This window comes from Dendropsophus ebraccatus, chromosome 4 (genome assembly GCF_027789765.1).
Source record: "Dendropsophus ebraccatus isolate aDenEbr1 chromosome 4, aDenEbr1.pat, whole genome shotgun sequence".
In the NCBI taxonomy this organism is placed as follows: Eukaryota; Metazoa; Chordata; class Amphibia; order Anura; family Hylidae; genus Dendropsophus; species Dendropsophus ebraccatus.
Genome location: NC_091457.1, coordinates 147000756 through 147026514, shown reverse-complemented (window position 1 = coordinate 147026514; position 25759 = coordinate 147000756). Strand labels below are relative to the sequence as shown.

The 25759-nt window shown below is 45.5% G+C and overlaps 1 protein-coding gene across 2 annotated transcripts; it reads left to right on the top strand.

Moving 5' to 3' along the window:
- Positions 1–59: 59 nt before the first annotated feature.
- FOXRED2 (FAD dependent oxidoreductase domain containing 2) lies at positions 60–18750 on the top strand. Of its 2 annotated transcripts, none has more exons than XM_069967400.1 (10): positions 60–545; positions 2141–2246; positions 5191–5679; positions 7076–7327; positions 8578–8859; positions 13215–13381; positions 13519–13684; positions 16458–16702; positions 18091–18261; positions 18470–18750. In XM_069967400.1, exons 3-10 carry the CDS (start codon positions 5192–5194, stop codon positions 18646–18648), a joined length of 1950 nt encoding a protein of 649 aa, XP_069823501.1. In that variant the 5' UTR covers positions 60–545; positions 2141–2246; position 5191; the 3' UTR covers positions 18649–18750. The 2 variants fall into 2 exon arrangements, with proteins under 2 accessions (XP_069823501.1, XP_069823502.1); XM_069967401.1 differs by lacking the exon at positions 60–545 and adding an exon at positions 2006–2028.
- Positions 18751–25759: the final 7009 nt, after the last annotated feature.

Genomic DNA, 25759 nt, shown 5'->3' with positions numbered 1-25759 from the left:
AAAAACAACTTACGTTTGTGTCGCCGTACCAGCAGGCGGCCATGATACCGGAGCCTGCAAGAAAAAAAAACAACGTTCTCTTTGTGTCTCCGGATCAGTAGGCGGCCATGATACCGGAGCCTGTGCGAGCGCTGCGGAACTTGCAAGAAAAATAACGTTGTGTTTGCGTTGTCTTCGGATCAGTAGGCGGCCATGATACCGGAGCCTGCGCTCACTGTGATGGACGGAAAGGTGTCCGCTATCCAAGTCTTATGGGAGGAACATATGACGGGCTAATCGCATAATACCCTTACAGATTCATGAAGAATCGACTCATAGTAACTGGATAGAAGAGATTACAGAGAACTAATCCTTGTCTTCTATAGGGATACATTCATAGCTCAGGATTTCACCTTACAGATTACCTCTACATTTCTGTATTCTAGTTCCGGGGCGAAGGGCTTTTTTTTTTAACGTTAGGAACATCATGTGATCAGTCAGTCACGTGATCTTTCAAATTTCTATTTTTTTTTTTAAGGACTAATGCAGACTGATGAGGAGCACAGGTCAGTGGGGCTGCGATTTTATAAGCATGTTATTTTCTGTACTGTATTACAGTATAAGACTTCATTCACATTAGAGGTTTTGTTTTTAATGCAGCAGATCAGGGTTATTCTATGGCCTGTACTACATATATCTATATCCCAGATCTTATGATTACCCTTATTTATCTGACAGATTATTGAAGCCAAAGCCAGGAACAGACAATGAACAGAGCAGGTGATAAAAAAAAAGACAGAGATTTTTCCTCTTCTCAAATGCATTCCTGCTTTTGGCTTCAAAAATCTGTCAGATCTGTCTTTGTAATAAGGCTGGCGCTGTTAGTAAGCTGGGGAGGGAGAGGTCACTACTTATGCACATCTGCACATTTAGCGCTTTGGCATTTTTTGCGCTCACACCGTTTACAGTGCGAGATAAGAAATGTGATGTGCTGCTACCAAATATGTTTTTTTTTTTTTTTAATTTATAAGGGTGCCATCACACCTACCGGATCCGCAGCGGATTTTCATGCTGCGAGTTTGCAGCAAAATCAGCTGCAGATCCTGTACTGTGAAGCTCAATGGGTCCCATACACGCGGCTGATCTGCTGCCTGCATGGGACTCGGCCCCTTTAACCCCTGCGTCGCTGCTGCCGGCCGCGCGCAGCTTACAGCCCCGGCCCCTTTAAAATAACATGTCACATTTCATGTCAAAAGTTTTGATAGACGTAAGGCTGGGTTCACACAGTTTTCACGTGGTTGACCACTTTTTTGTTTACGCTAAAAAAAGATGGATGCTTTTTGATCCGTATTTTTTAATCTCTTTTTTTTATAGTAAAAGTTGATTCACATTAAAATTCTGTCAGTGAAGCAGCCTGACTGGTATATATCCAGCCTTCATCTCTCCTGTCCTGAATGATGATCTAATCTGACGAAAGATTCATCTTTATCCTGGCCAGAAGTCATTGTGGAGAGAAGACATAAGGTCTGGAAACTGATCTGGTCTTTAATCAGCTTTGAAGTTCATTCAGGACTGGGGAGATAAGGGCTGGAAATAGGCAGCTTCTCTGACAGATCTCATTCTGAATAAGAGGGCATTCACACGTTCTTTATACATGGACAATGTGCTGCGGAGCTCGCGATTCATTATGATGTCGGGAGATCTGAATCGGTTTGAATCTTTGCGCTAGTGTACTGATACAGCCACGCAGCTGTGTCAGTACTGTAGTGCTGATTATGAGCTCCCAGAATCATAATCATGATGCCGGGAGCTCCCTGATTCCGGTCCGTAGCATCTTCTGTGCACGGACCGTAATCCCAGAACGTGTAGATGCCCCCTCAGACACGGGATCCTGAACTATATGTGAAAAAAGGCAGTAGAACAGAAACTGAGAAAAACTTATAAACCTATGTAGAAAGTATTTTTCCCCACCGCAGTATAAAGCATCATGTTTACAATAGTATCCGTAGCTTTTCAATCAGTAATGTGACCTCTTCTTTCTCAGGATCGGTGAGTATCCATGTGATAGGCCGTTACTATGTGTGATGGGAATACACCTGACACGACTGCTACTTCCAGATCTTTACCACGTGACTTCAGATCTCCATATCTTTTATTACAGAGATGTTGACACCAGAGGATACTGTGATATTTGTCTGGAATAAAAGAATTGACCTTTGATTTGGATGCTCTCAAGTATTTCCCACAGAACTACGACAAAAGAAGAGGTAAAAGGCCGTGCGCCAGTGACCGAACCAACTGCGCTCATTCAGCTTATATAGCGTCATTTCATTGTAGTTGTAACTACATGGGAGATGAGATTGAGGTAGGGAGGCTGTGACTACTGGGGTACTGAGGAGGGGGCTGATGTGACTACTGGGGAACTGAGGAGGGGACTGCTGTGACTACTGGGGAACTAAGAAGGGGCTGCTATGACTACTGGGGAACTAAGAAGGGGCTGCTGTGACTACTGGGGAACTAAGAAGGGGCTGCTGTGACTACTGGGGAACTAAGAAGGGGCTGCTGTGACTACTGGGGAACTGAGGAGGGGTCTGCTGTGACTACTGGGGAACTGAGGAGGGGTCTGCTGTGACTACTGGGGAACTAAGAAGGGGCTGCTGTGACTACTGGGGAACTGAGGAGGGGACTGCTGTGACAACTGGGGAACTGAGGGGGAGACTGCTGTGACTACTGCGGAACTGAGGAGGGGGCTGCTGTGACTACTAGGGAACTAAGAAGGGGCTGCTGTGACTACTGGGGAACTGAGGAGGGGGCTGCTGTGACTACTGGGGAACTGAGGAGGGGGCTGTTGTGACTACTGGGGAACTGAGGAGGGGGCTGCTGTGACTACTGGGGAACTGAGGAGGGGGCTGCTGTGACTACTGGGGAACTGAGGGGGGGGGGGCTGCTGTGACTACTAGGGAACTGAGGAGGGGACTGCTGTGACTACTAGGGAACTGAGGAGGGGGCTGTTGTGACTACTGGGGAACTGAGGAGGGGGCTGTTGTGACTACTGGGGAACTGAGGAGGGGGCTGCTGTGACTACTGGGGAACTGAGGAGGGGACTGCTGTGACTACTAGGGATAGGGGGCAGTTGGGAGTACTAAGTTAAAAGGGCTTAGGGGGAGTTTTCTCAAACTGGTGTAAAGTAGAATTTTCTTAGTTGCCCTTAGCAACCAATCAGATTCCACCTTTCAATTTTCAAAGACTCTGTGAGGAATGAGAGGTGGAATCTGATTGGTTGCTAGGGGCAACTAAGACAATTCTACTTTACACCAGTTTGAGACCCCCCCCCTTAGTGTTTCTGTTTGAGGACTGAGGAGAGGGCAGCTGTGACTGCTGGGGGACTGAGGAGGGGGCAGCTGTGACTGCTGGGGGACTGAGGAGGGGGCAGCTGTGACTGCTGGGGGACTGAGAAGGGGGCAGCTGTGACTGCTGGGGGACTGGGGAGGGGGCAGCTGTGACTGCTGGGGAACTAAGAAGGGGGCAGCTGTGACTGCTGGGGGACTAAGAAGGGGCTGCTGTGACTACTGGGGAACTAAGAAGGGGCTGCTGTGACTACTGGGGAACTAAGAAGGGGCTGCTGTGACTACTGGGGAACTAAGAAGGGGCTGCTGTGACTACTGGGGAACTAAGAAGGGGCTGCTGTGACTACTGGGGAACTAAGAAGGGGCTGCTGTGACTACTGGGGAACTAAGAAGGGGCTGCTGTGACTACTGGGGAACTAAGAAGGGGCTGCTGTGACTACTGGGGAACTAAGAAGGGGCTGCTGTGACTACTAGGGAACTGAGCAGGGGGCTGCTTTGACTACTGGGGAACTGAGGAGGAGACTGCTGTGACTACTAGGGAACTGAGGAGGGGGCTGCTGTGACTACTGGGGAACTAAGAAGGGGCTGCTGTGACTACTGGGGAACTGAGGAGGGGTCTGCTGTGACTACTGGGGAACTAAGAAGGGGCTGCTGTGACAACTGGGGAACTGAGGGGGAGACTGCTGTGACTACTGGGGAACTGAGGAGGGGGCTGCTGTGACTACTGGGGAACTGAGGAGGGGGCTGCTGTGACTACTGGGGAACTGAGGAGGGGGCTGCTCTGACTACTGGGGAACTGAGGAGGGGGCTGCTCTGACTACTGGGGAACTGAGGAGGGGGCTGTTGTGACTACTGGGGAACTGAGGAGGGGGCTGCTGTGACTACTGGGGAACTGAGGAGGGGGCTGCTGTGACTACTGGGGAACTGAGGGGGGGGCTGCTGTGACTACTAGGGAACTGAGGAGGGGGCTGTTGTGACTACTGGGGAACTGAGGAGGGGGCTGCTGTGACTACTGGGGAACTGAGGAGGGGGCTGTTGTGACTACTGGGGAACTGAGGAGGGGACTGCTGTGACTACTGGGGAACTGAGGAGGGGACTGCTGTGACTACTGGGGAACTAAGAAGGGGCTGCTGTGACTACTAGGGATAGGGGGCAGTTGGGAGTACTAAGTTAAAAGGGCTTAGGGGGAGTTTTCTCAAACTGGTGTAAAGTAGGATTTTCTTAGTTGCCCTTAGCAACCAATCAGATTCCACCTTTCAATTTTCAAAGACTCTGTGAGGAATGAGAGGTGGAATCTGATTGGTTGCTAGGGGCAACTAAGACAATTCTACTTTACACCAGTTTGAGACCCCCCCCCCCCCCTTAGTGTTTCTGTTTGAGGACTGAGGAGAGGGCAGCTGTGACTGCTGGGGGACTGAGGAGGGGGCAGCTGTGACTGCTGGGGGACTGAGAAGGGGGCAGCTGTGACTGCTGGGGGACTGGGGAGGGGGCAGCTGTGACTGCTGGGGGACTGAGAAGGGGGCAGCTGTGACTGCTGGGGGACTGAGGAGGGGGCAGCTGTGACTGCTGGGGGACTGAGAAGGGGGCAGCTGTGACTGCTGGGGGACTGAGGAGGGGGCAGCTGTGACTGCTGGGGGACTGAGGAGGGGGCAGCTGTGACTGCTGGGGGACTGAGAAGGGGGGAGCTGTAAATGCTGGGGAACTAAGGAGGTTGATACCACAACAAAGTCAATGGGGTTCCTTGGCCGCCATTGGTGTGTGTTGTGGGATGATCCGGCACTCCATCGGTTTGGCTGTGACATGGCGGAGGTCTTCTTTATTATGAGGATAGAATATATAACCTTCTCTCTTTTCTCTCGCTCAGGATGCTGGTTGCTGTAGTCCTTCTTCTGTTCCCACCAGTGTCCCCCAATCCCATCACCCATGATTACTGTGTACTGGGCGCCGGCCCTGGAGGACTACAGATTGCGGAGTTCCTTGAAGAAGCTGGCAGGGATTACGTTGTATTTGAGCGCAGTCAGGGAGCCGGCAGCTTCTTCCAGCGCTTTCCCCGACACCGTAAGCTGATTAGTATAAACAAACGCTATACGGGACACATCAACAAGGAGTTCAACCTCCGCCATGACTGGAACTCGCTGCTGAGTCAGGGTCGGCATCTGCCCTTCTCTCATTTCTCTCATGACTTTTATCCCCATGCGGACGAAATGGTCCGATACCTGCAGAATTTTAGTTCTGGTCTCAATGTCCAATACGGCAAAGAAATAAAGAATGTTCGAATGAAATCCAACCCGGAAGCGTGGAACGGCCATAATTTTCTATTGGATGATCAGACAGGACGGCAATACACGTGCAAGTAAGAGAAGTACTTAGTTCTTAGGGGGATAAACCACCAGCAAAGCTTCCTGGCAGCAGCTTTTTCCACTTCTTTATTCAGAGCTCATGTTCACTCATCCATGCTGAGTCTATGTTCACACAACGTATATTTTCGTAAAAGTACGGCCGTTGTTGCCGATTGAAACGACAGCCGTGATTAATACGAAAATATACAGTACGTTGCCGTCTATTGAATCCCCGCCAGAGGGCATACATATAGTATACGCTTCGGCCAGGATCTCTAGCTAGCGGCGCCGCAAAAAAACTGACATGTCAGTTCAATGAATAGTGGCCGCAGAGAACCTGTTGGTGCACACAATAAAGCGCACGGCTCCGGCCGCACGCTCCATTGTGTGCAGTGGGGAGTTCTGATGCGGGCGCACACTGATGCACCCACATCAGAGCTCAGCGGCGCTAAAGATCATCCGACCGGAACTGCAGTACCGGCAAGGATGATCTTATCTGACACCGGCCGTTCTGTGACCCGGCCAAGTCATGGAACGGGCAGTGTCATAAAATGTGTGAACGTAGCCTAAGGGTGCGAGCACACTGAGCAATTCTCGTGGAATTTCGAACGCATTCTGCAGCAAAATGCACACAGAATCCTCTTAAAATTCCTCCCATAAAAAACGAACATTTAATTTTTCTATTGTGTTGAATAGCCCTTACGCTCATTTGTTCACACAGCAGAATTTCCCTCAGGAAAATTCCATTGCGATCCGGTAGAGGAATTCTGTAGAAGTTAATGGGGCTTGAATTCCCCTCAAATTCAGCCCCTATTCTGCCAGAGCTGAATAGGTGAGGAATTCCAAGCAGAAAACTTTCCTTTTAAATTCCTCGATAACTTGCTGCGGATTCCATTGCTCAATCCTCCCCCCGGCCCCACCCCTATGCTCCCGCTTGACGTTCCGCCGGTCCCATAGGCTCCATTCTATGGTCCGGCGGATTCCATCTGCCCGTCTTCGGGCAGACGGCGGAATTTGCCCGACCATAGAATGGAGTCTATGGGATGGGCGGATAGTCAAGCGGCAGCGCGGGGTGTGGTCGAGAAACGGAATCCGTGGTAAGTTATCCGTCTAATTTCCTCAGTGTGCAAGGGCCCTAAGTGTGCATGTGTATGGGTGAACTCGGGAGACACTGCCAGCTGTCTAAAACACAGCTAAACACAGCTAAAGCTTTGGCTGTCCAGGCATGATGGGAATTGTAGTTTTGCAACAGCTGGCTGGCCTGAGTTTGACACCCCTGGGGTCAGCTGAGATTCAGTAACCAGGCCTGTGGGGGTCCCAGCAGTCCCATCCCTCTGCTCTTCCTTTTAGAAAAGCTTATTATAAACATATAAAAGCATTTAAAGCATGTAATATTTCTCTCTGTTTCAGCGTTCTTCTAGTGGCCACCGGATTGTCTTTAGCAAATAAGCTGAAATTTCCCGGCGAGGAGTATACAGAGGGGTATGACACGGTCTCCATAGACCCCTCTAATTTCACAGGACAGAACGTACTCATACTGGGTCGTGGGAATTCTGCATTTGAGACGGCCGAAAATATCCTGGGGTCCACTAATTTTATACATATGATTGGACGTTCCAGAGTCCGTCTGTCCTGGTCCACGCACTATGTTGGCGACTTGAGGTAAGTATGTAAAGGACCATAATACAAAGGAAGAGTTATAGGGGGGAGATTTATCAAACATGGTGTAAAGTGAAACTGGCTCAGTTGCCCCTAGCAACCAATCAGATTCCACCTTTCATTCCTCACAGACTCTTTGGAAAATGAAAGGTGGAATCTGATTGGTTGCTAGGGGCAACTGAGCCAGTTTCACTTTACACCATGTTTGATAAATCTCCCCCATAGTGAATCAAAAAGTTTACTTGCAGTGGTTGGTAACCTAGAAGATGAGCTGTCAACAATAGGAGGGAAAAAGCAGCATATGCTCAATAAAGGTATTGACAAAAATATTTTACTTGATGAAGCCTGCAAGTTTAAGGGGGTATTTCGGATAAAGAAAAATGTTTTTAGAAGGTTATACAGATTTGTAAATTCTATTTAAAAATCTCTAGTCTTTCAGTACTTATCAGCTGCTGTATGTCATTCAGGAAGTGGTGTACTCTTTCTAGTCTAAGGGTACATGCACACTACGGAATGGCAACGAAAAACCGGTCGCGCATTCCGCAGCTTGCACCTGATCGCGGACTGTGGCAAGCACATGCATCTCCGCCCGTGTCATAGACTCCATTCTATGCACAGGCGGATTCCGTCGTCCATCCAAAGAATGAACCTGTTCGTGATCAGGGTGCGAGCTGTGGAATGCGCAACGGGTTTTCCCGTAGTGTGCATGTACCCTAACACAGTGCTTTCTGCTGCCACTTCTGTCCATGTCAGGAACTGTCCAGAGCAGAAGAGATTTTTAAATAGAAGTAAATTACAAATCTATAAAACTTTATGAAACCAGAAAGTTGAAGGAAAATGATTTTCGCTAGAGTACCCCTTTAGGGCAAATTCACACGGGCGGATCCGTCGGGAGTCTCACGCACGAAATCCGCAGCTAATCTGCAATACACGTATTAATAATAATAATAATAATACGTGTATTGCGGATTAGCTGCAGATTTCGTGCGTAAGACTCCCGGCAGATCCACCCGTGTGAATTTACCCTTAAGTGGCAAACTTACCTTTATATTTCACCTGTTTTTTATTTTTTATGACCCCAAATGAAGAAGAAAATGTTTACAACCGCAGTTTTTTTAATTGATTATTTTCAAAGTCAGAAATATTGACCTTGCCAATGGATACAGAATTTCTAACAATGAGAACTTTCATTTTTTATAGTATATTATCTATCATTTCACTTCTTGTTGTCTTTGCTTCTTTCTCCTATTCAGAGCTGTTAACAACGGTCTCTTGGACACGTACCAGCTGAAGTCTTTAGATGGGCTCCTGGAGGGAGATCTGTCTGACTTGGCTTTAATCCGGGATGATTCTGGAAAGTTATATGTCACCCACAAGATTTATCTGAGGAAGGATAGAAACCGTGCAAGCAATGACACCATGAAATCTGCCTCCGTGCTGGTGCAGGATGACATGGACAACTTTGCAGCTCGTGAACCGTATGACCGTGTGATCCGATGTTTGGGTTGGAACTTTGACTTTTCCATTTATGACAAGTAATGAATCATTCACCTAATTAGTCTTTTTATAATCTACAAATATTAAAGTGACTCTGTACCCACAATCTGCCCCATCCTAACCCGTGTACCTTCAGATAGCTGCTTTTAATCCAAGATCTCTCCTGGGGTCCGTTCGGCCGTTGATGCAGTTATTGTCCTAAAAAACAACTTTTAAACTTGCAGCCCTGTGTCATATTGGTGCGGCATAGAGTGTCTGTGCCCCAACCTTGCTCTGTCTCTCCACCCCACCCTCCTCTTTTTTATTCATCATTTGTATGAACACTGCACAGATGCCTTAACGATCAAGCACATGTGCAGTGTTCAGACAGGTGATGAATAGGAAAAATCCTGCCTGTGGCCTTTCTAATGGTGAAGAGGAGGGATAGAGAGGCGGTGCAGGTCTAATCCTCAGATACCCTAGGCCACACCAATTTGACACAGGGCTGCAAGTTTAAAAGTTGTTTTATAGGACAATAACTGCACCACCTGCCGAACGGACCCCAGGACAGATCTTGGATTAAAAGTTAAGAGTTGCCGTCTTCCTTACCCTCGGATCCCGAGGCCCGTGCCCGTTGTATCTCGGAGTTCCTTGTTGACTGTGGCCTCCCGTCTTTGGCTGTTGAGGCACTTGAGGAACTAAATGCTCCGATTACTGCGGAAGAGCTTACAGATGTTCTTAAATCTCTCCCGACGGGACGGGCCCCTGGACCAGATGGGTTCTCTTACCTCTACTACAAAACTTTCTCCTCAGAACTCTCCCCTAAACTACTTTCACTGTTTAATTCCTTCTTACAGGGCTCTCCTATCCCTACTTCCATGTCTCATTCTTTCATCACTCTTATCCCCAAACCTGGCAAAGACCCCATGGACTGTGCAAACTATAGGCCCATAGCCCTCCTGAATTCAGATTATAAAATATTCACCAAAATACTAGCCATCAGACTAGGCTACTGGCTGCCCTCCCTTATTAACGCGGACCAGGTGGGCTTTATACCGGGGAGACAGGGTGGAGACAACACAAGGAGAGCCATTGACCTTATAGATGCGATTAATCAGCAGGAGGACAGTGCTCTCATGTTGAGCCTTGACGCTGAAAAGGCGTTCGACCGCCTAGGGTGGCCCTTTATGTCCGAGACCTTGAAGTGCTTCGGCTTCACTGGCTCTTTCATGACAGCGATACAAGCATTGTATTCACGCCCCACGGCAGCACTCAAATTCCCCCATATAATGTCTGAGACCTTCCCTCTTTCGAATGGTACCCGCCAGGGGTGCCCTCTGTCTCCTTTGCTTTTTGTATTGTGCATAGAGCCCCTGGCGGCGGCGATCCGAAATTGTCCTGACATTAAAGGGGTCTCGGTAAGAGGGAAAGAATTTAAAATTATGTTGTTTGCAGATGATGTTCTCCTCACCCTGTCTCACCCGCTCACTACCTTACCAAATCTCCGAGCGTTATTAACTAATTATGGCCGCTTATCGGGATACAAGGTTAATACCTCTAAGTCGGAGGCTATGCCCTTAAACTTGTCTGGGCCTCTGGTTACCCAGCTTAGTTCCAACTTTAAATTTAAGTGGACTCTGTCCTCTATTAAATACTTAGGTGTTCGCCTCACCTCCAAATATTCCACATTGTATTCTGCCAACTTCCCCACACTCTTTCGGGAAATACGGGCTCTTATGGCCAAGTGGACCGCACACTATATTTCTTTGGTCGGAAGGGTGGCGGCTGTGAAAATGACTATCTTGCCTAAACTTCTATATCATTTTGAAACACTTCCAGTCCGTATCCCCCTTTCCGAACTTAGAAGCCTTCAAAGAGCCATATTTAAGTTTATTTGGGCCTCTAAGAGACACCGTATACCCAGCTCGGTCATGATGAGTAGCAAATCCCAAGGGGGTCTGGCGGTCCCAAATCTCCTCCATTATTACTGGGCCTCCCACCTACGTCAAATCCCAGCATGGTCCAGATATTTGGCTTACAAGAAATGGACGGAAATAGAAAAGATATGGCTGGCTCCATATCACCCTAACTCTTTTTTATGGCACGCCATGCCGCCTAGTTTCACCCATCTTTCCCTTCTGGGCCCTATACGTTTCTCTCTCCATATATGGTCTACGTGTAATGCCAGGTTTGGGTTGACCTCCCCAGCCTCCCCCCTAAACTCCTTTTTACTTTTCCCTGACTTCCCTCCGGGACTCCAATCTCCAACTGTCAAACTATGGGGTTCAAAGAATCTCTTCCAATTTGCTGACATTGTCGATCCCCTGACTCGTACTCTCTTTCCATTTGCCAAGCTCATGGACAAACACGCCCTCCCATTATCGGAGAGTTTCACATATCTCCAGCTTCGTCATTTCATGGTGTCTCGCCTGGGGTCCCTTACGGTCTCTAAGCCGTCTGCTTTTGAGCAACTAGTCAGAAGGGGGACTTCGACCTCTGGTCTTATCTCCGATATCTATCGCATTCTGGGTTCGCCCGATGGGGATACCCAGGTGAGGCACTCGTATATGGCTAAGTGGGAATCCTGGCTGGGACGGACACTGCCTCCGGAATGTTGGACTGTCATTTGGGACCGTGCTGCCACTTCCTCGATATGTACCACATATAAAGAGTCCCATTACAAGGTGATGATGTTTTGGTACCACACTCCAGAGCTGCTCCATAAGCTTAATGCCTCAGTCTCCCCACTATGCTGGAGGTGTACCAGAGAGCGAGGCTCCCAATTTCATATTTTCTGGGAGTGTGAGCTTGTGCAGCCCTTCTGGACTGAGGTTTGTGCTATATCGTCGGTGGTCCTCGGTATGAAAATCCCCTGTGAGCCAAGCCTTTGTTTGCTCAACTTATTCCCTAAGACCCTTCGTAAAAAGAGAGCCAAGTTATTACTAGTCTTACTAACGGCTGCAAAGTCTCTGATCGCTAAATGCTGGAAACAGTCCTCCCCCCCCTCTATCCAGCACTTCAGAGCGAGGATTGGGGAGCTACGCTCCCTGGAGCGTCTTACGGCATCTTTGAACAATAAAATAGAAGCCTTCGACCAGATTTGGGCTCCTTGGGACTCCTATAGTTCTCCTTCAACATCCTCCAGCGGTACATCCTAGACCCTCCTCCCTCCCCCTACCTTTCTTTCCCACTGTTTCCTCCTTCCCCCTTCAATGTTATGTCTCTGTATGTCCTATGTCCGTGTAAATGACTGGATTGCTAAGTAGCTCCTTTTGTTTCTTTTTAGCCTTAGATGTTCCTTAGGCAACAATTACCGATCTGTGTACTAATTGAGCGCTAGGGGACAGGTAATGCTGTTAGAAAATGTCTATCCTTCGCTCAGGTACTATAGTTGGACTCTGTTAAGTGCCTTTTAAATTCGGTCCTACTACAATTGTTATATGGAAATCTTTACGACCTGTCTAGTCTGTTTGACTGTTTGTATATATTGTTGGAAAAATTAATAAAAAATTTACAATTTAAAAAAAAAAAGTTAAGAGTTGCTTTAAAGTTACATAATACACAGCTAACCTATACAAACCTGCATCATTTTACTATTAATTATACAGATATATAGTATAGCATGTCAAGTATTGTTAGAGGGGCACTCCGGCGACAATTCTTTTTTTTCTTTTAAATCAAATCTTCCAGGACTTATCAGCTGCTGTATGTCTTGCAGGAAGTGGTGTATTCTTTTCAGTCTGACACAGTGCTCTCTGCTGCCACCTCTGTCCATGTCAGGAACTGTCCAGAGCAGGAGCAAATCCCTATAGAAAACCTCCCCTGCTCTGGACAGTTCCTGACATGGATAGAGGTGGCAGTAGAGAGCACTGTGTCGGTCTGGAAAGAATATACCATTTGCTGCAGGACATACAGCAGCTGATAAGTATGAGAAAACTTATGGGAGATTTTTAACTAGAAAAAAATGAAAAAGCTGTATAACTTTCTGACACCAGTTGATTTGAAAGAAAAAGATTTTTGCCGGAGTACCCCGTTAAAGCATACCTGTACCAAAAATAAAGGGGTCATAAGCAGTTCTGAGACCCCCACTGATCGCTGGAACAAAGGGACAGAAGCGTTTAGCAGCACGCACTCTGCCCCTTCATCTTCTGCTAAAGTAGCAATGGACATAATTATAATGGAGCCTATGGAACTTCCGGCAATCACGTCTATTGGATGTTCCATAGGGCTCCATTATAATTTCATCCATTGTTACTTGGAGCAGTGTGAGCAGAAGATAAAGGGGCAGAGCGGGCGCTGCTAAGCACTTCTGCCCCTTCATTCTAGCGTCGGGGAGAGAGTACATTGCAAAACTGCTTGTGATTACAACCCCTGTTTCTTAAAAAAAAAAATCTCACTTGTTACTATTTTCCAGATCTGTTCGCCTATCACCATCTTCTGGACTAAAAAGGAAGTACCCCTTTCTAAAGCCGAATTATGAAGCAAAGCATAGCCAGGGTCTGTTTGTAGTGGGAACAGCCAGTCACAGTATTGACTTTCGCAAATCGGCTGGTGGATTTATTCATGGGTTCCGATATACAGGTGAGAAACCTTGCAGATATACCAATGCTTTTACCAGACAGTATATTTACCGTGGTTGAGTGGTAATCAATATAGTGTATTATTTCTCAATATCTATACGTAGATAAGTGAGCGTTTCCATATCTGTTTCTCCTTAGCTCGATCTGTACATCGCATGATGGAGAACCGCTACCACAGCGTTCCCTGGCCATCCACTCATTATCCAGTCTCCCAGCTATTAAATGTATTACTGAGACGCATGAATGAAGCATCTGGCCTTTACCAGATGTTTGGTGTCCTGGTCGATGTCATTCTTCTCGGAGAGTAAGTCCTTGCTGTACTCACACACTACACTTTGCCATGGGGACTCTTTTGCAATCTGTGTGGGAGTGCTCGGTAAGGTCATCACTACATCTATAACACTTACAATATATACAGCTGAGACACAAAGACAGGTACATATGCCTGTATTTACTGACAGCAAGCAGAGATAGAACTATAACGTTTCAGATTACAGAAACCTAGGCTCAGGGACATATGTAAGTCTATGGAAGCAGCACAGGTGCATGGAGATGATGCAGATAATCCCTCCTTGGGGTCAGGTTACCAAGTGAATAGACAGCCAACCCAGTCCCCAGTGGGGAGATCACATGTCCTGTGAATACAAAGAGAGGAGGGAAGAGGGAGCTGAGCGTGGTCAGAGTGGACCCAGAGTAGAGGATTTTAGACATCCAAAGCAGATAATAATGAGAAAAAAACAGGGAAAGGGTGCAAGATAGGTTATACATGTATTTTAGACATAGGGTGGTATTAGGAAGGGGAATTGTTTAGAATATTGCTTTTGTTACCCGGATAACCCCTTTAATAGCTGGCCATTCATGTTTATGCACAGAACAGTGACTCAGTGTTTAGTACTGTTGTATTGCAGCACTGGGGTTCTGTGTACTCCGTTCTGCTATACATGACACAGAACAATGGACTGAACAGGTTATTATTGTGCCGAGCTGATGGATCTACACCAGTGCTTCCCAACCTTTTCCACCTCGGGGCACACCTTGGAAAAAAAAAATTCCTCGGGGCACCCCTACTAAATAATGTTCTACAAAATAAGAAAACCGTCATACAGGGACTCACAGGTGACGTCTTCTTTGATCTGAGAAGTCACTTTCCCTTTTCCTCTCCATCCGCCATGATGATTTCTTCCAGCTACTTTTCATCTCTTCAGAACCTGCGAGACAAACAATTTAGGCTCCGCACATTTCTAGCAACTTCCTTTCTTTTCTCCCTCCTGTCGGCTCCCATAGTAACTGCGCTGTTTGGTGTTATGTGCAGTAAAGCGAGTAGGAATGTGGGATGCCCCCTGTATGTAGGATCCCCTGCTGTGCCCCCTGTATGTAGGATCCCCTGCTGTGCCCCCTGTATGTAGGATCCCCCGCTGTGATGAACTAATAATGCCCCCAGAGGTGCCCCCATGAACTAATAATGCCCCCAGAGGTTCCCCCATGAACTAATAATGCCCCCAGAGGTGCCCCCTATGAACTAATAATGCCCCCAGAGGTGCCCCCTATGAACTAATAATGCCCCCAGAGGTGCCCCCATGAACTAAATGCCCCCAGAGGTGCCCCCATATACTAATAATGCCCCAGGGGTGGCCTCCATATAATAATAATAATGCCCCCAGAGGTGCCCCCATGAGCTAATAATGCCCCCAGAGGTGCCCCCATGAGCTAATAATGCCCCCAGAGGTGCCCCCATATACTAATAATGCCCCAGGGGTGGCCTCCATATAATAATAATAATGCCCCCAGAGGTGCCCCCATGAACTAATAATGCCCCCAGAGGTGCCCCCAAATACTAATAATGCACCCAGAGGTGCCCCCATGAACTAATAATGCCCCCAGAGGTGCCCCCATATACTAATAATGCCCCCAGAGGTGCCCCCATGAACTAATAATGCCCCCAGAGGTGCCCCCATATACTAATAATGCCCCATGAGGTGCCCCCATATACTAATAATGCCCCATGAGGTGCCCCCATATACTAATAATGCCCCATGAGGTGCCCCCATATACTAATAATGCCCCCAGAGGTGCCACCATATACTAATAATGCCCCCTGCTCTGCCCCTTAAAAAAACAAACATCCTACTCACCTAATCCGCGTTGTGGCTGCAGGCAGCAGCTGTCCTCCTCTTCGGGCTCCATCTTGCGAGCCGCGGGGACGGGACTTCCGGCAGGCGTGATGAAGTCACATCATCACGCCTGCCGGAGAGGTCACGTCCCGGCGTCCCATAGGCTGCTGGTATGAAGTGCCGGCGGCCTATGGGAGTGAATATAGGAGCAGGACGCTGACACTTCCTGCTCTTATATTCTGCTTACTTTAATGTTCCGCCCGCTCACAGTGCGGGCGGAACATGAAAGTGATCCGTGCATCCCGAGAAGCTGCGCGGCCGCAGCTTCTCGGGATGCTTAAAGAGACAGCGCACATTTCCCACCGGGATCCCGCAGCACCCCTGGCGGGTTTTTCCGTCACACCAGTGTGCCGCGGCACCCCGGTTGGGAAACGCAGATCTACACGTTACACTGCTATAGATGGCATGTAGGGGAGAAGGGGTTTCTGAAACACCAGGTTTATGGTGCGTTCACACCTACAGGATCTGCAGCTGATTTTCTGCAGCAGATTTCATTTAAATAACTGAACACAGCATCAAATCTGCTGCAGATCTGCTGCAGATCCTGTAGGTGTGAACGCACCCTTACAAGGTTTAAGGTTCCATGTGAGCAAAAATAAAAGAAACAGCAGCAGCAGAGTCACAGAAGGGGTGGAATAGGGGATTACACTGATGCACAGTGGATACATAGTAGTAGGTACTCTGATATTTATTCAAAGGGCTGTACCCTGAGCTTTATTTGTGGGTAGAGAAGAGTCTTGATTTACTTTTTAAGAACAGTGTGGATCCTCTAGAGAATGTAAACTGATCTCTATTACCATCACATGGAGTATCACATGGAGGGGAGTTGTTTGAAAAAGGATTTTTTTTAGATTTCTAAATTTCTCTAGTAACATTTATTAATTTTTTCTTTTTCATTTTTTTAAGGGATTCTACCACCTTTGAGTACCTAGAAGAGGTACCAACAGGAACTATCCCCACTGTGGATAAAATCACTGGGAGAACGGTGCATGACACAGGAGTATTTATTTTAAGCATGGAATATGGAAAGAATTATTCAGGACCTGACAAAGATGTGTTCTACTATAATCGCGCTATTGGTGATCCAAGGACCGCCTGGCGCTCCAACTTCCTGCACCCTGTCATTTACTATTACAGGGAACTTCCATCAGGTATTGAGGGGAAAAAAAAAAAAATATATATATATATATATATATATATATATATATATATATATATATATATATATATGTAGCAGCTTGGAGTAAGGAATGCTGTGATGAAGTCTAGAAAACGGTAACGGGGTAATTTCCCGATGACACATTTGCTTAAGCAGTGACATCCTATTTACATGTCTTAATGGGACTGTATCACCTAAATCTAATTTTACTGATCAGAGTCACATACTAAAACTTATTATTTTATTCTAACTTAAATCTATTCTCTGACTGTAGTTTTTTTAATTACATTTTTTGTACATTGTTATGGGGGCTGCCTTCTTACCCGAACTGTTTTTAACAGCATTTAGTGGCATGCTTTACAGTAAGACTCATGGACATAGATGACAATAGATAGTCTGTCCCCTTGAGATGACTGCGAAGCGAAGCGTGGTCTGTGATGTTTGAAGAGGTCATGTCACTGTCGCTGCAGTGCTGTACAGATAACTACTACAACCTCCTCTTATCACCACAGAGAGACCAGGAAGCCTCAACTTAGTTTTAACCCCAGGGGTGAGAATGAAAACTGGAAGATTTCAGAATTATTTTATAATGTAGATAGTAAAATGGAAAATTAGAAAAAGTGTTGCTAAACATTTTAAGGCTGGGTTCACACTACGTATATTTCAGTCAGTATTGTGATCCTCATATTGCAACCAAAACCAGGAGTGGATTGAAAACACAGAAAGGATCTGTTCACACAATGTTGAAATTGCCATTATTTCAATATAACAGCCATTGTTTTAAAATAACAGCAAATATTTGCCATTAAATGGCGGCCATCCACTCAATTTCAACATTGTGTGAACAGATCCTTTCTGTGTTTTCAATCCACTCCCGGTTTTGGTTGCAATATGAGGACCACAATACTGACTGAAATATACGTAGTGTGAACCCAGCCTAAAAGGAGATGTCTGGGTGAAGACTTTTTTTTTTTCCTTTCAAAACTGCCTGGGAGGAGGTGGGTATACAAAACAAGATGCACTTACCTCCTTGGCTGCAGCACAGGGGTCCGGTGCCCTCTTCTCCAGTCCCTGGCCGCTTCCTGGCCTAGAGAGGGGACTTGGAACGTGATCTTACAAGCCTGCTCAGCCAGTCAGCAGCCATACTGGGGTCCCGCCTCGGCCACTGACTGGCTGAGCGGGCCTGACACATCACGTCCCAGATCCTACTCAGACCTAGAAGTGGCCGATGACCAGAGCGGAGGACACTGGACCCTGCGCTGGAGCCGGAGAGGTAAGTGCATGTTTTTTTTAATTACTTCCTCCCTGGCACACATTATTTTAGCAATAAATATTTTTTTTTAAATAGGTGTAAGTCTGATATCTTTCTTCTATTTCCAGAGCAGCAGATGGAGTTGCGCCCAGAGGGTTGGCCTCTGCCACGTCCGGATCACATTCATCATGTTGTAGAGGATTTTCTCACTGACTGGACCGGCCCTAACTCTCATATACTCCCATTACGTCGCTTCCTTGAAAACTGTTTACAAAAAGACCTTAGAACTTTCTATGCAGGTAAGATTATCAGAACCTGTCAGGTCCCCGGCGTTTAACAGGACCTGACAGGCAAAGGGAACAGCATTCCAACACTTCAGTACCACATAGCAGAACTTTAGACTGTTCTGGGTACACTTTGGGTACTAGGGTCTCCCCTAAAGCAATGCCACTTTACCTTGTTATGACCGGTTTATTACAATGTTCTCGGTTTATACTGTTTCTGCAGATTCCTGCTTTATATTTTCATTGACGCATCAGAAGTTGCCAGTATATTGCCAGCAGGGTTATCTGCAAAACCAAGGCCTCAAGGGAAAAGATGAGCACAGGGATTATACCAATCATCTGGAGAGGAACGTCAAAGTGGACATCTCATATAGCCGGAATAACGGGAAAGATGAACTTTGACATTTTCTTCTTGTCTGATATCACAGTATTTCCTTTTTGTCACACCAAGATGTACGGCTGGATAAAGGGAACCTTGCCAAATAAATTCCTCTGTTTTCTAATTGTTATGTTATTTATTCAAAAGAACTTTAATCTGATTATAAATCACCTTATAAGATCGTTCAGAGTGGGAGAGGTAAGGGCTGGAGACCGAGCTCTCATTGATAGCACTAAGTACTATGGGGGACATTTATCAAGACTGGCTTAAATAAAGCCCCGCCCTCCTTTCCCCAGTTGGATTTACTAATGGTGCGTTTACACGGAACAATTATCGTTCAAATTTGCACGATAACGATCGCATTTGAGCGATAATCGTTCCGTGTAAACGCAGCAAACGATCAAGCGACGAGCAAGAAATAGTTCATTTTGATCTTTGAACAAGTTTGTCAAATCGTTGTTGGTCGTTCGCAAAAAAATTTGCAGATCGTCTTTCACCGATTTAACCTATGTTTGAGATAGGCTTAAGCGATCGCAATACGATTTTTCCGTATGATATATCGTTCCGTCCAAACGCTGATTGTTATCAAAAACAAATCGTTATTTCGAAATCGTTAATCGTACGATCGGGCGAATAATTGCTCCGTGTAAATGCAGCATAAGAGGCGCACTCCTCTTAGTACGGTTGGCTGGCCCTGCACCTGGTGCAGGCATTGCAGAACATTGCTCAGAAGCGGGTGTATATTTGTATCATGATTAACATCTGTGTAAATCATGATAAATCTGGCGCTGGAGGAGGCCACGCCTCCTCTCCACCTTGCCATCAGGCAAGAGGGGGGTACGGCTGGCAGACACCGCACATGTAGATTAATGTCCCCCTATATGTGTAAGCATGCAAAATGCAGATGGGAAGCAAAGACCTGTAGGAAAAATATTTTTACACCATTAAAAAATAGAATGTAGGGGGAAAAAAAGGTGTGGCTTTTAGGCTTCCCTCTTGCATACTTTTTGGGCAAAAAAAGCAGCCAAAAACTGCTGGCAGTTTCTCTGGTGTTTTCCCATTTTAGTGTAAATTACTGTAGGTATTTTGTTTTCCTCTGGTGTTTTATCCCCTGCGGATTTTTTTGTCATGTCATTCCAAGTGTTCTATTAAAGAAATGGCCCAATATAGAAGTTTATTTGGGATGGGGGGGAGAAACGCCAACATTTATATGGAAAATCACCGAATACAGGGTCTGGTGCGATAAAAAAAAAAACTACAAAAAAACACCAAAAAAAACACCAAATTGGCCAGAAAAAAAAAACATCATATCAAAAACTCTCAGCTAATATCTGGCGTTTTTTACCCAATAAAGCAACATGCAACAAATTTTGCATTTTTAGTGGTGTTTTTTTCTTATTTTCACCGAAAAATGGCTAGTCTGATTCCAGCCTAAGGCCCCGTTCCCACTAAGCAAAACTAGCGGAATTGTCCACCGCGGAATGCCATTAGCCTCTCGTTCATAATGGGAGTCTATGGGAGGTGCGCGCTCCTGCTCTGTACGCGCTGAAGTATGATGTTCATTCTTCAGCGCGGACAGTGCAGGAGCGCGCGCCTCCCATAGACTCCCATTATGAGCGGGAGGCTAACGGCATTCCGCCGCGGACAATTCCCACACGGAATTCCGCTAGTTTTGCTTAGTGGGAACGCGGCCTAAGGCTGGGTTCACACGCTGTAACTGTGCGAAACTGGGTGAAACTACTGCCGTGGGAAAAAATAGACATGCGGCTCAAAACATACGGTCATTTACTTGGAAATCTGGTTCAACTAAAAATAACAAATAAAATCTTAAGAAAGTGATGGAAACACCTCTGGATGCATCTGGGAAAGCAGGGAAACAGTTTACATGAATTGCTATTACCGGGGTTTGCGATCCTCTGCACTATAGCCGATGTCTCTCATGGTTAATATATTGAATTAATAAAACACATTTTCTGTCTAATAAAGTCCCTTTTATTGTTCAATAATTAAATGTAAACGATTCCATCATTTTGCAATTAAATATACTGTTAAAATAAATATATATATAAATAAATGTATATTTATATATATATTTATTTTTTGACAGTATATTTAATTGCACAATGATGGATTCGTTAGAATTAAATTATTGACCAACGAAACTGAATTTATTTAAACGAAAATGTGTTTTCTTAATGAAATATTAATTAGTACAGGAAACTCCATAAGCCGGTAATTCATATGCCGGCAATAGAGCATTCTGTACTAATCATCACTTTACTTTAATGAAAACATCAAATGTTTCTTCTAATTATGTTATCACAATAGCATTATTAGAAGAAACATTTAGAATTATATGTGCGCTCAGCTGATTGGCTGTTCGGCTGAGCGCACATATAATTAGCGGGTCCGCAGTACAGTGACTTCATTGTGCTGCGGACCAGCGAAGAGGACACATCGGGGTGAGTATACAGCTCTCCCCACCACCTCCCCAGCACTGCACCCCTCCCAGCAAGGAAGGGGGGTCACTTAACCCCTTCCTTGCTGGGATGGGTGCAGTCTGACATCAGTCTGGCCCCCAGGGGGTTAAGGGGGATGCAATACATCCTTCCTTAACCCCTTGGGGGTCAGACTGTAAGCAGCGATCTGTAAAGATGCTGCATACTGTAAGGTGCACAACACCGCTCACAATGATGGGTGTTGTGCTCCTGTGTGTGTTTTTTGTGTGTTTCTCCCTTTTTGTTTTTCAGATATCGGTATCCTGGGGATTACGTCGGATTCCATGGACTACGTCGATGACCAGCGTTTTTTTAATGTTTTTTTTAATAAAATGGTCAATGAGGGGTGTGGGGGTGTTTTTATTTGAATAAAAAAATTTGTAAACTTGTGTCTTGTCTTTATTTCTTTACTTTATAGACTTAGTAGTGGAAGCCGTCTAATAGACGGAATCCATTACTAAGTCGGGGCCTAGTGTTAGCCGGTATAAAATGGCTAACACTAACCCCCTATTATTACCCCAGTACCCAATGCCACCAGGGGTACTGGGAAGAGTCGGGTCCCAGTGGTCCAAGAGCGGCAAAATTGGCGCTCCTGGACCGGGCGGCAGCAGGCTGGTAAGATTTAGGCTGGGGAGGGCCTAAACCAATGGCTCTTCCCACCCTGGTGTTACCAGGCTGCTGTCGTTTGGTTTTTAACCCGGCTGGTTATAAAAATAGGGGGGACCCTATGCGTTTTTTTTTAAATAAATAAATAATTAAAAAAAACCGCATAGGGTCCCCCCTATTTTTATAACCAGCCGGGTTAAAAACCAAACGACAGCAGCCTGGTAACACCAGGGTGGGAAGAGCCATTGGTTTAGGCCCTCCCCAGCCTAAATCTTACCAGCCTGCTGCCGCCCGGTCCAGGAGCGCCAATTTTGACGCTCCGGGACCACTGGCACCCGGCTCTTCCCAGTACCCCTGGTGGCATTGGGTACTGGGGTAATAATAGGGAGTTAGTGTTAGCCATTTTATACCGGCTAACACTAGGCCCCAACTTAGTAATGGATTCCGTCTATTAGACGGCTTCCACTACTAAGTCTAAAAAGTAAAGAAATAAAGACAAGACACAAGTTTAAAAAAATTTTTATTCAAATAAAAACACCCCCACACCCCTCATTGACCATTTTATTTAAAAAATTCAAAGAACAACCGCTGGTCATCGACGTAGTCCATGGAATCCGACGTAATCCCCAGGATACCGATATCTGAAAAACAAAAAGGGAGAAACACACAAAAAAAACACAAACAGGAGCACAACACCCATCATTGTGAGCGGTGTTGTGCACCTTACAGTATGCAGCATCTTTACAGATCGCTGCTTACAGTCTGACCCCCAAGGGGTTAAGGGAGGATGTATTGCATCCCCCTTAACCCCCGGGGGGCCAGACTGATGTCAGACTGCACCCATCCCAGCAAGGAAGGGGTTAACTGACCCCCCCTTCCTTGCTGGGAGGGGTGCAGTGCTGGGGAGGTGGTGGGGAGAGCTGTATACTCACCCCGATGTGTCCTCTTCGCTGGTCCGCAGCACAATGAAGTCACTGTACTGCGGACCGGCTTATTATATGTGCGCTCAGCCGAACAGCCAATCAGCTGAGCGCACATATAATTCTAAATGTTTCTTCTAATGCTATTGTGATAACATAATTAGAAGAAACATTTGATGTTTTGAGTAAAGTAAAGTGATGATTAGTACAGAATGCTCTATTGCCGGGAATATGAATTACCGGCTTATAGAGCTTCCTGTACTAATTAATATTTAATTAAGAAAACACATTTTCGTTTAAATAAATACAGTTTCTTTGTTCAATAATTTAATTCTAACGAATCCATCATTGTGCAATTCAATATACTGTCAAAAAATAAATATATATATAAATATACATTTATTTATATATATATTTATTTTAACAGTATATTTAATTGCAAAATGATGGAATCGTTTACATTTAATTATTGAACAATAAAAGGGACTTTATTAGACAGAAAATGTGTTTTATTAATTCAATATATTAACCATGAGAGACATCGGCTATAGTGCAGAGGATCGCAAACCCCGGTAATAGCAATTCATGTAAACTGTGTTCCCTGCTTTCCCAGATGCATCCAGAGGTGTTTCCATCACTTTCTTAACATTTTATTTGTTATTTTTAGTTGAACCAGATTTCCAAGTAAATGACCGTATGTTTTGAGCCGCATGTCTATTTTTTCCCACGGCAGTAGTTTCACCCGCACATTTACAGCCGCATAAAAAATACAGCCGCACAGTTACAGCGTGTGAATCCAGCCTTAGGGTGCGTTCACACGTACAGGATCTGCGGCAGATTTGATGGTGCAGATTTAAATCTGCAGCAGATCCGCAGCAGATTTGATGGCCCAGAGTTACTTTGCATTGAATCTGCAACTTCAAATCTGCGCCATCAAATCTGCTGCAGATCCTGTATGTGTGAACGCACCCTAAAGGGGTATTAAATCTCATCTAGCATAGTTATACTTTTATGAATCATCAAGATAAATATATTTACAAATACATTCATTTAGCAAACTTGTCTCCTTCTGATATGCTGCTCTTTCCCTCCCATTGTTGACAGCTCGTTGTCTAGGTTACTGACCACCACTCTGCTATAAAAGCAGTGGTCTGGCTGGTGTAGATGGATAATGTATAATGTACATGTATAGACATACTGTATGCTCAGATTGTGGCACTATAAGGGATATTACAACATTGAATTTATTTTATTTACTCACGGGCTACTTACTTTCCCCAGTCTCCACATATCCTGTTATGAAGGCATCTGATCTCTGACTGGTCACTGCTTATTGCTGCTTCACCGCACAGCAGTGTTCCATATTAGTCACTGATTGGCAGTGTGGGAAGGTTTGGCTGTACAGACTAGTCTAATGCTGGGTTTACACGGAACGATTATTGGGCGAATTTTCGCGATAACGATCGAATTCGAACGAAAATCGTACGTGTAAACTTTTAACAGGTTCTTAAATCGTCGTTCGCAAAAAATTTGCCGATCATTCCGTGTAAACAGTCGTTCCCTGATTTTCCCTATGTGTGAGATAGGCTTAAGCGATCGCAAAACGAATTTTCTGTACGATATATCGTACAGTCTAAACGCTGATCGTTATAAAAAAAAAATAGTTACTTCAAAATCGTTAATCGTACGATCGGGCGAATTATCGCTCCGTGTAAACCCAGCATTATAGTGCGTTTACACAGACAGATTTATCTGACAGATCTTTGAAGCCAAAGCCAGGAACAGACTATAAACAGGGAACAGGTCATAAAGGAAAGACTGAGATTTCTTCTCTTTTCAAATCCATGCCTGGCTTTGGCTTAAAAAATCTGTCAGATAAATCTCTCTGTGTAAACACACCATCAGATGTAGCAATGAGCAGCAACCTGCAGGGGACTGGGGTAGGTAAGTATTAGTGATTTATTGGTCCATAACATAATAGAAGAATTAGAATTCTGGAATATTCCTTCTGTAAGTAAAGATTTTTTGTCTCCAGAAGACCCAGTAAGAACAAGAAGCTGGGTTTCCTAAACCCCCTGGAATGGGAACAATTTGTATTGAGCTATTCTGCTACTACCCTGGAGGTGTAACGTTTTATGTAAGGCTGGGTTCACACTGCGTTTTTTCAGTCCATTTTTTTTTCATCTGTTTTGTGCATAAAACGGATGAAAACACAGATGTATTTCCGTGCATCCATTTTAGGGTAGCTTCACACGTACCGACTCGCAGCATTAATAACGCTGCGAGTTGGCTAGTTCCTGGCAGATCACTTCCACTACATACACGCAGCGGTCTGAATGACCGCTGCATGTATGTAATTCTGCCAGCCGCTTAACCCCTTCAACCCCGCCCGGCTCCCATTCTGTATACATTACCTCTCCTCGCTACACGTCGTTCAGACTGCTGCGTGTATGTAGTGAAAGTGATCTGCCAGGACCTGACAGACTCGCAGCGTTGTTAACGCTGCGAGTCGGTACGTGTGAAGCTACCGTTAACCTGTTTTTCCATTGACTTCCATTATAAAAAAAAAAAAAGATAAAAAAATGGATCAAACCCCTGTTTTTGTGTTTGCTATAAAAACTGGTACGCTTTGATGTTTTTCTGATGCATTTTTTAATAATGGAAGTCAATAGAAAAACAGGTCAAAATATATGCAGAAAAATACATCTGTGTTTTCATCCGTTTTTTTTGCATAAAATGGATGAAAAAAACGGACTGAAAAAGCACAGTGTGAACCCAGCCTTACTCTGCATTTTCTTTATTTGCCAGATTACTAATAATTCCCCAAAAGTCGATTGGGGGGGGTGGCATACATTTAATAAGCGGCACAACCCGGCCATCAGCCCTCCTCACGCCAGAGGGATGGGGATGGGACGAAACGGGGGTGCAGCCACATGCAGAGGCTGTTCACCTCGAAGCTGGCGTATGTTTTATTGCTAAAAAATGCTGAGCTTAAAGTGACACTGTCGCCCCCTATTTGCATTCTGACTGCTCTCCAAAGGTGGAAAGGGTAAATGTTACAGCTTTCATTACTTATTTTATATCACACCTCATGGTGCTTGTTCTGGTAA

Coding starts and splice junctions, on each gene's coding strand:
- FOXRED2 (XM_069967400.1), top strand. CDS start 5,192: ATGCTGGTTGCTGTAGTCCTTCTTCTGTTCCCACCAGTGTCCCCCAAT. Junction 5,680..7,075: donor GGACGGCAATACACGTGCAA/GTAAGAGAAGTA, acceptor TCTCTGTTTCAG/CGTTCTTCTAGTGGCCACCG. Junction 7,328..8,577: donor CACTATGTTGGCGACTTGAG/GTAAGTATGTAA, acceptor TCTCCTATTCAG/AGCTGTTAACAACGGTCTCT.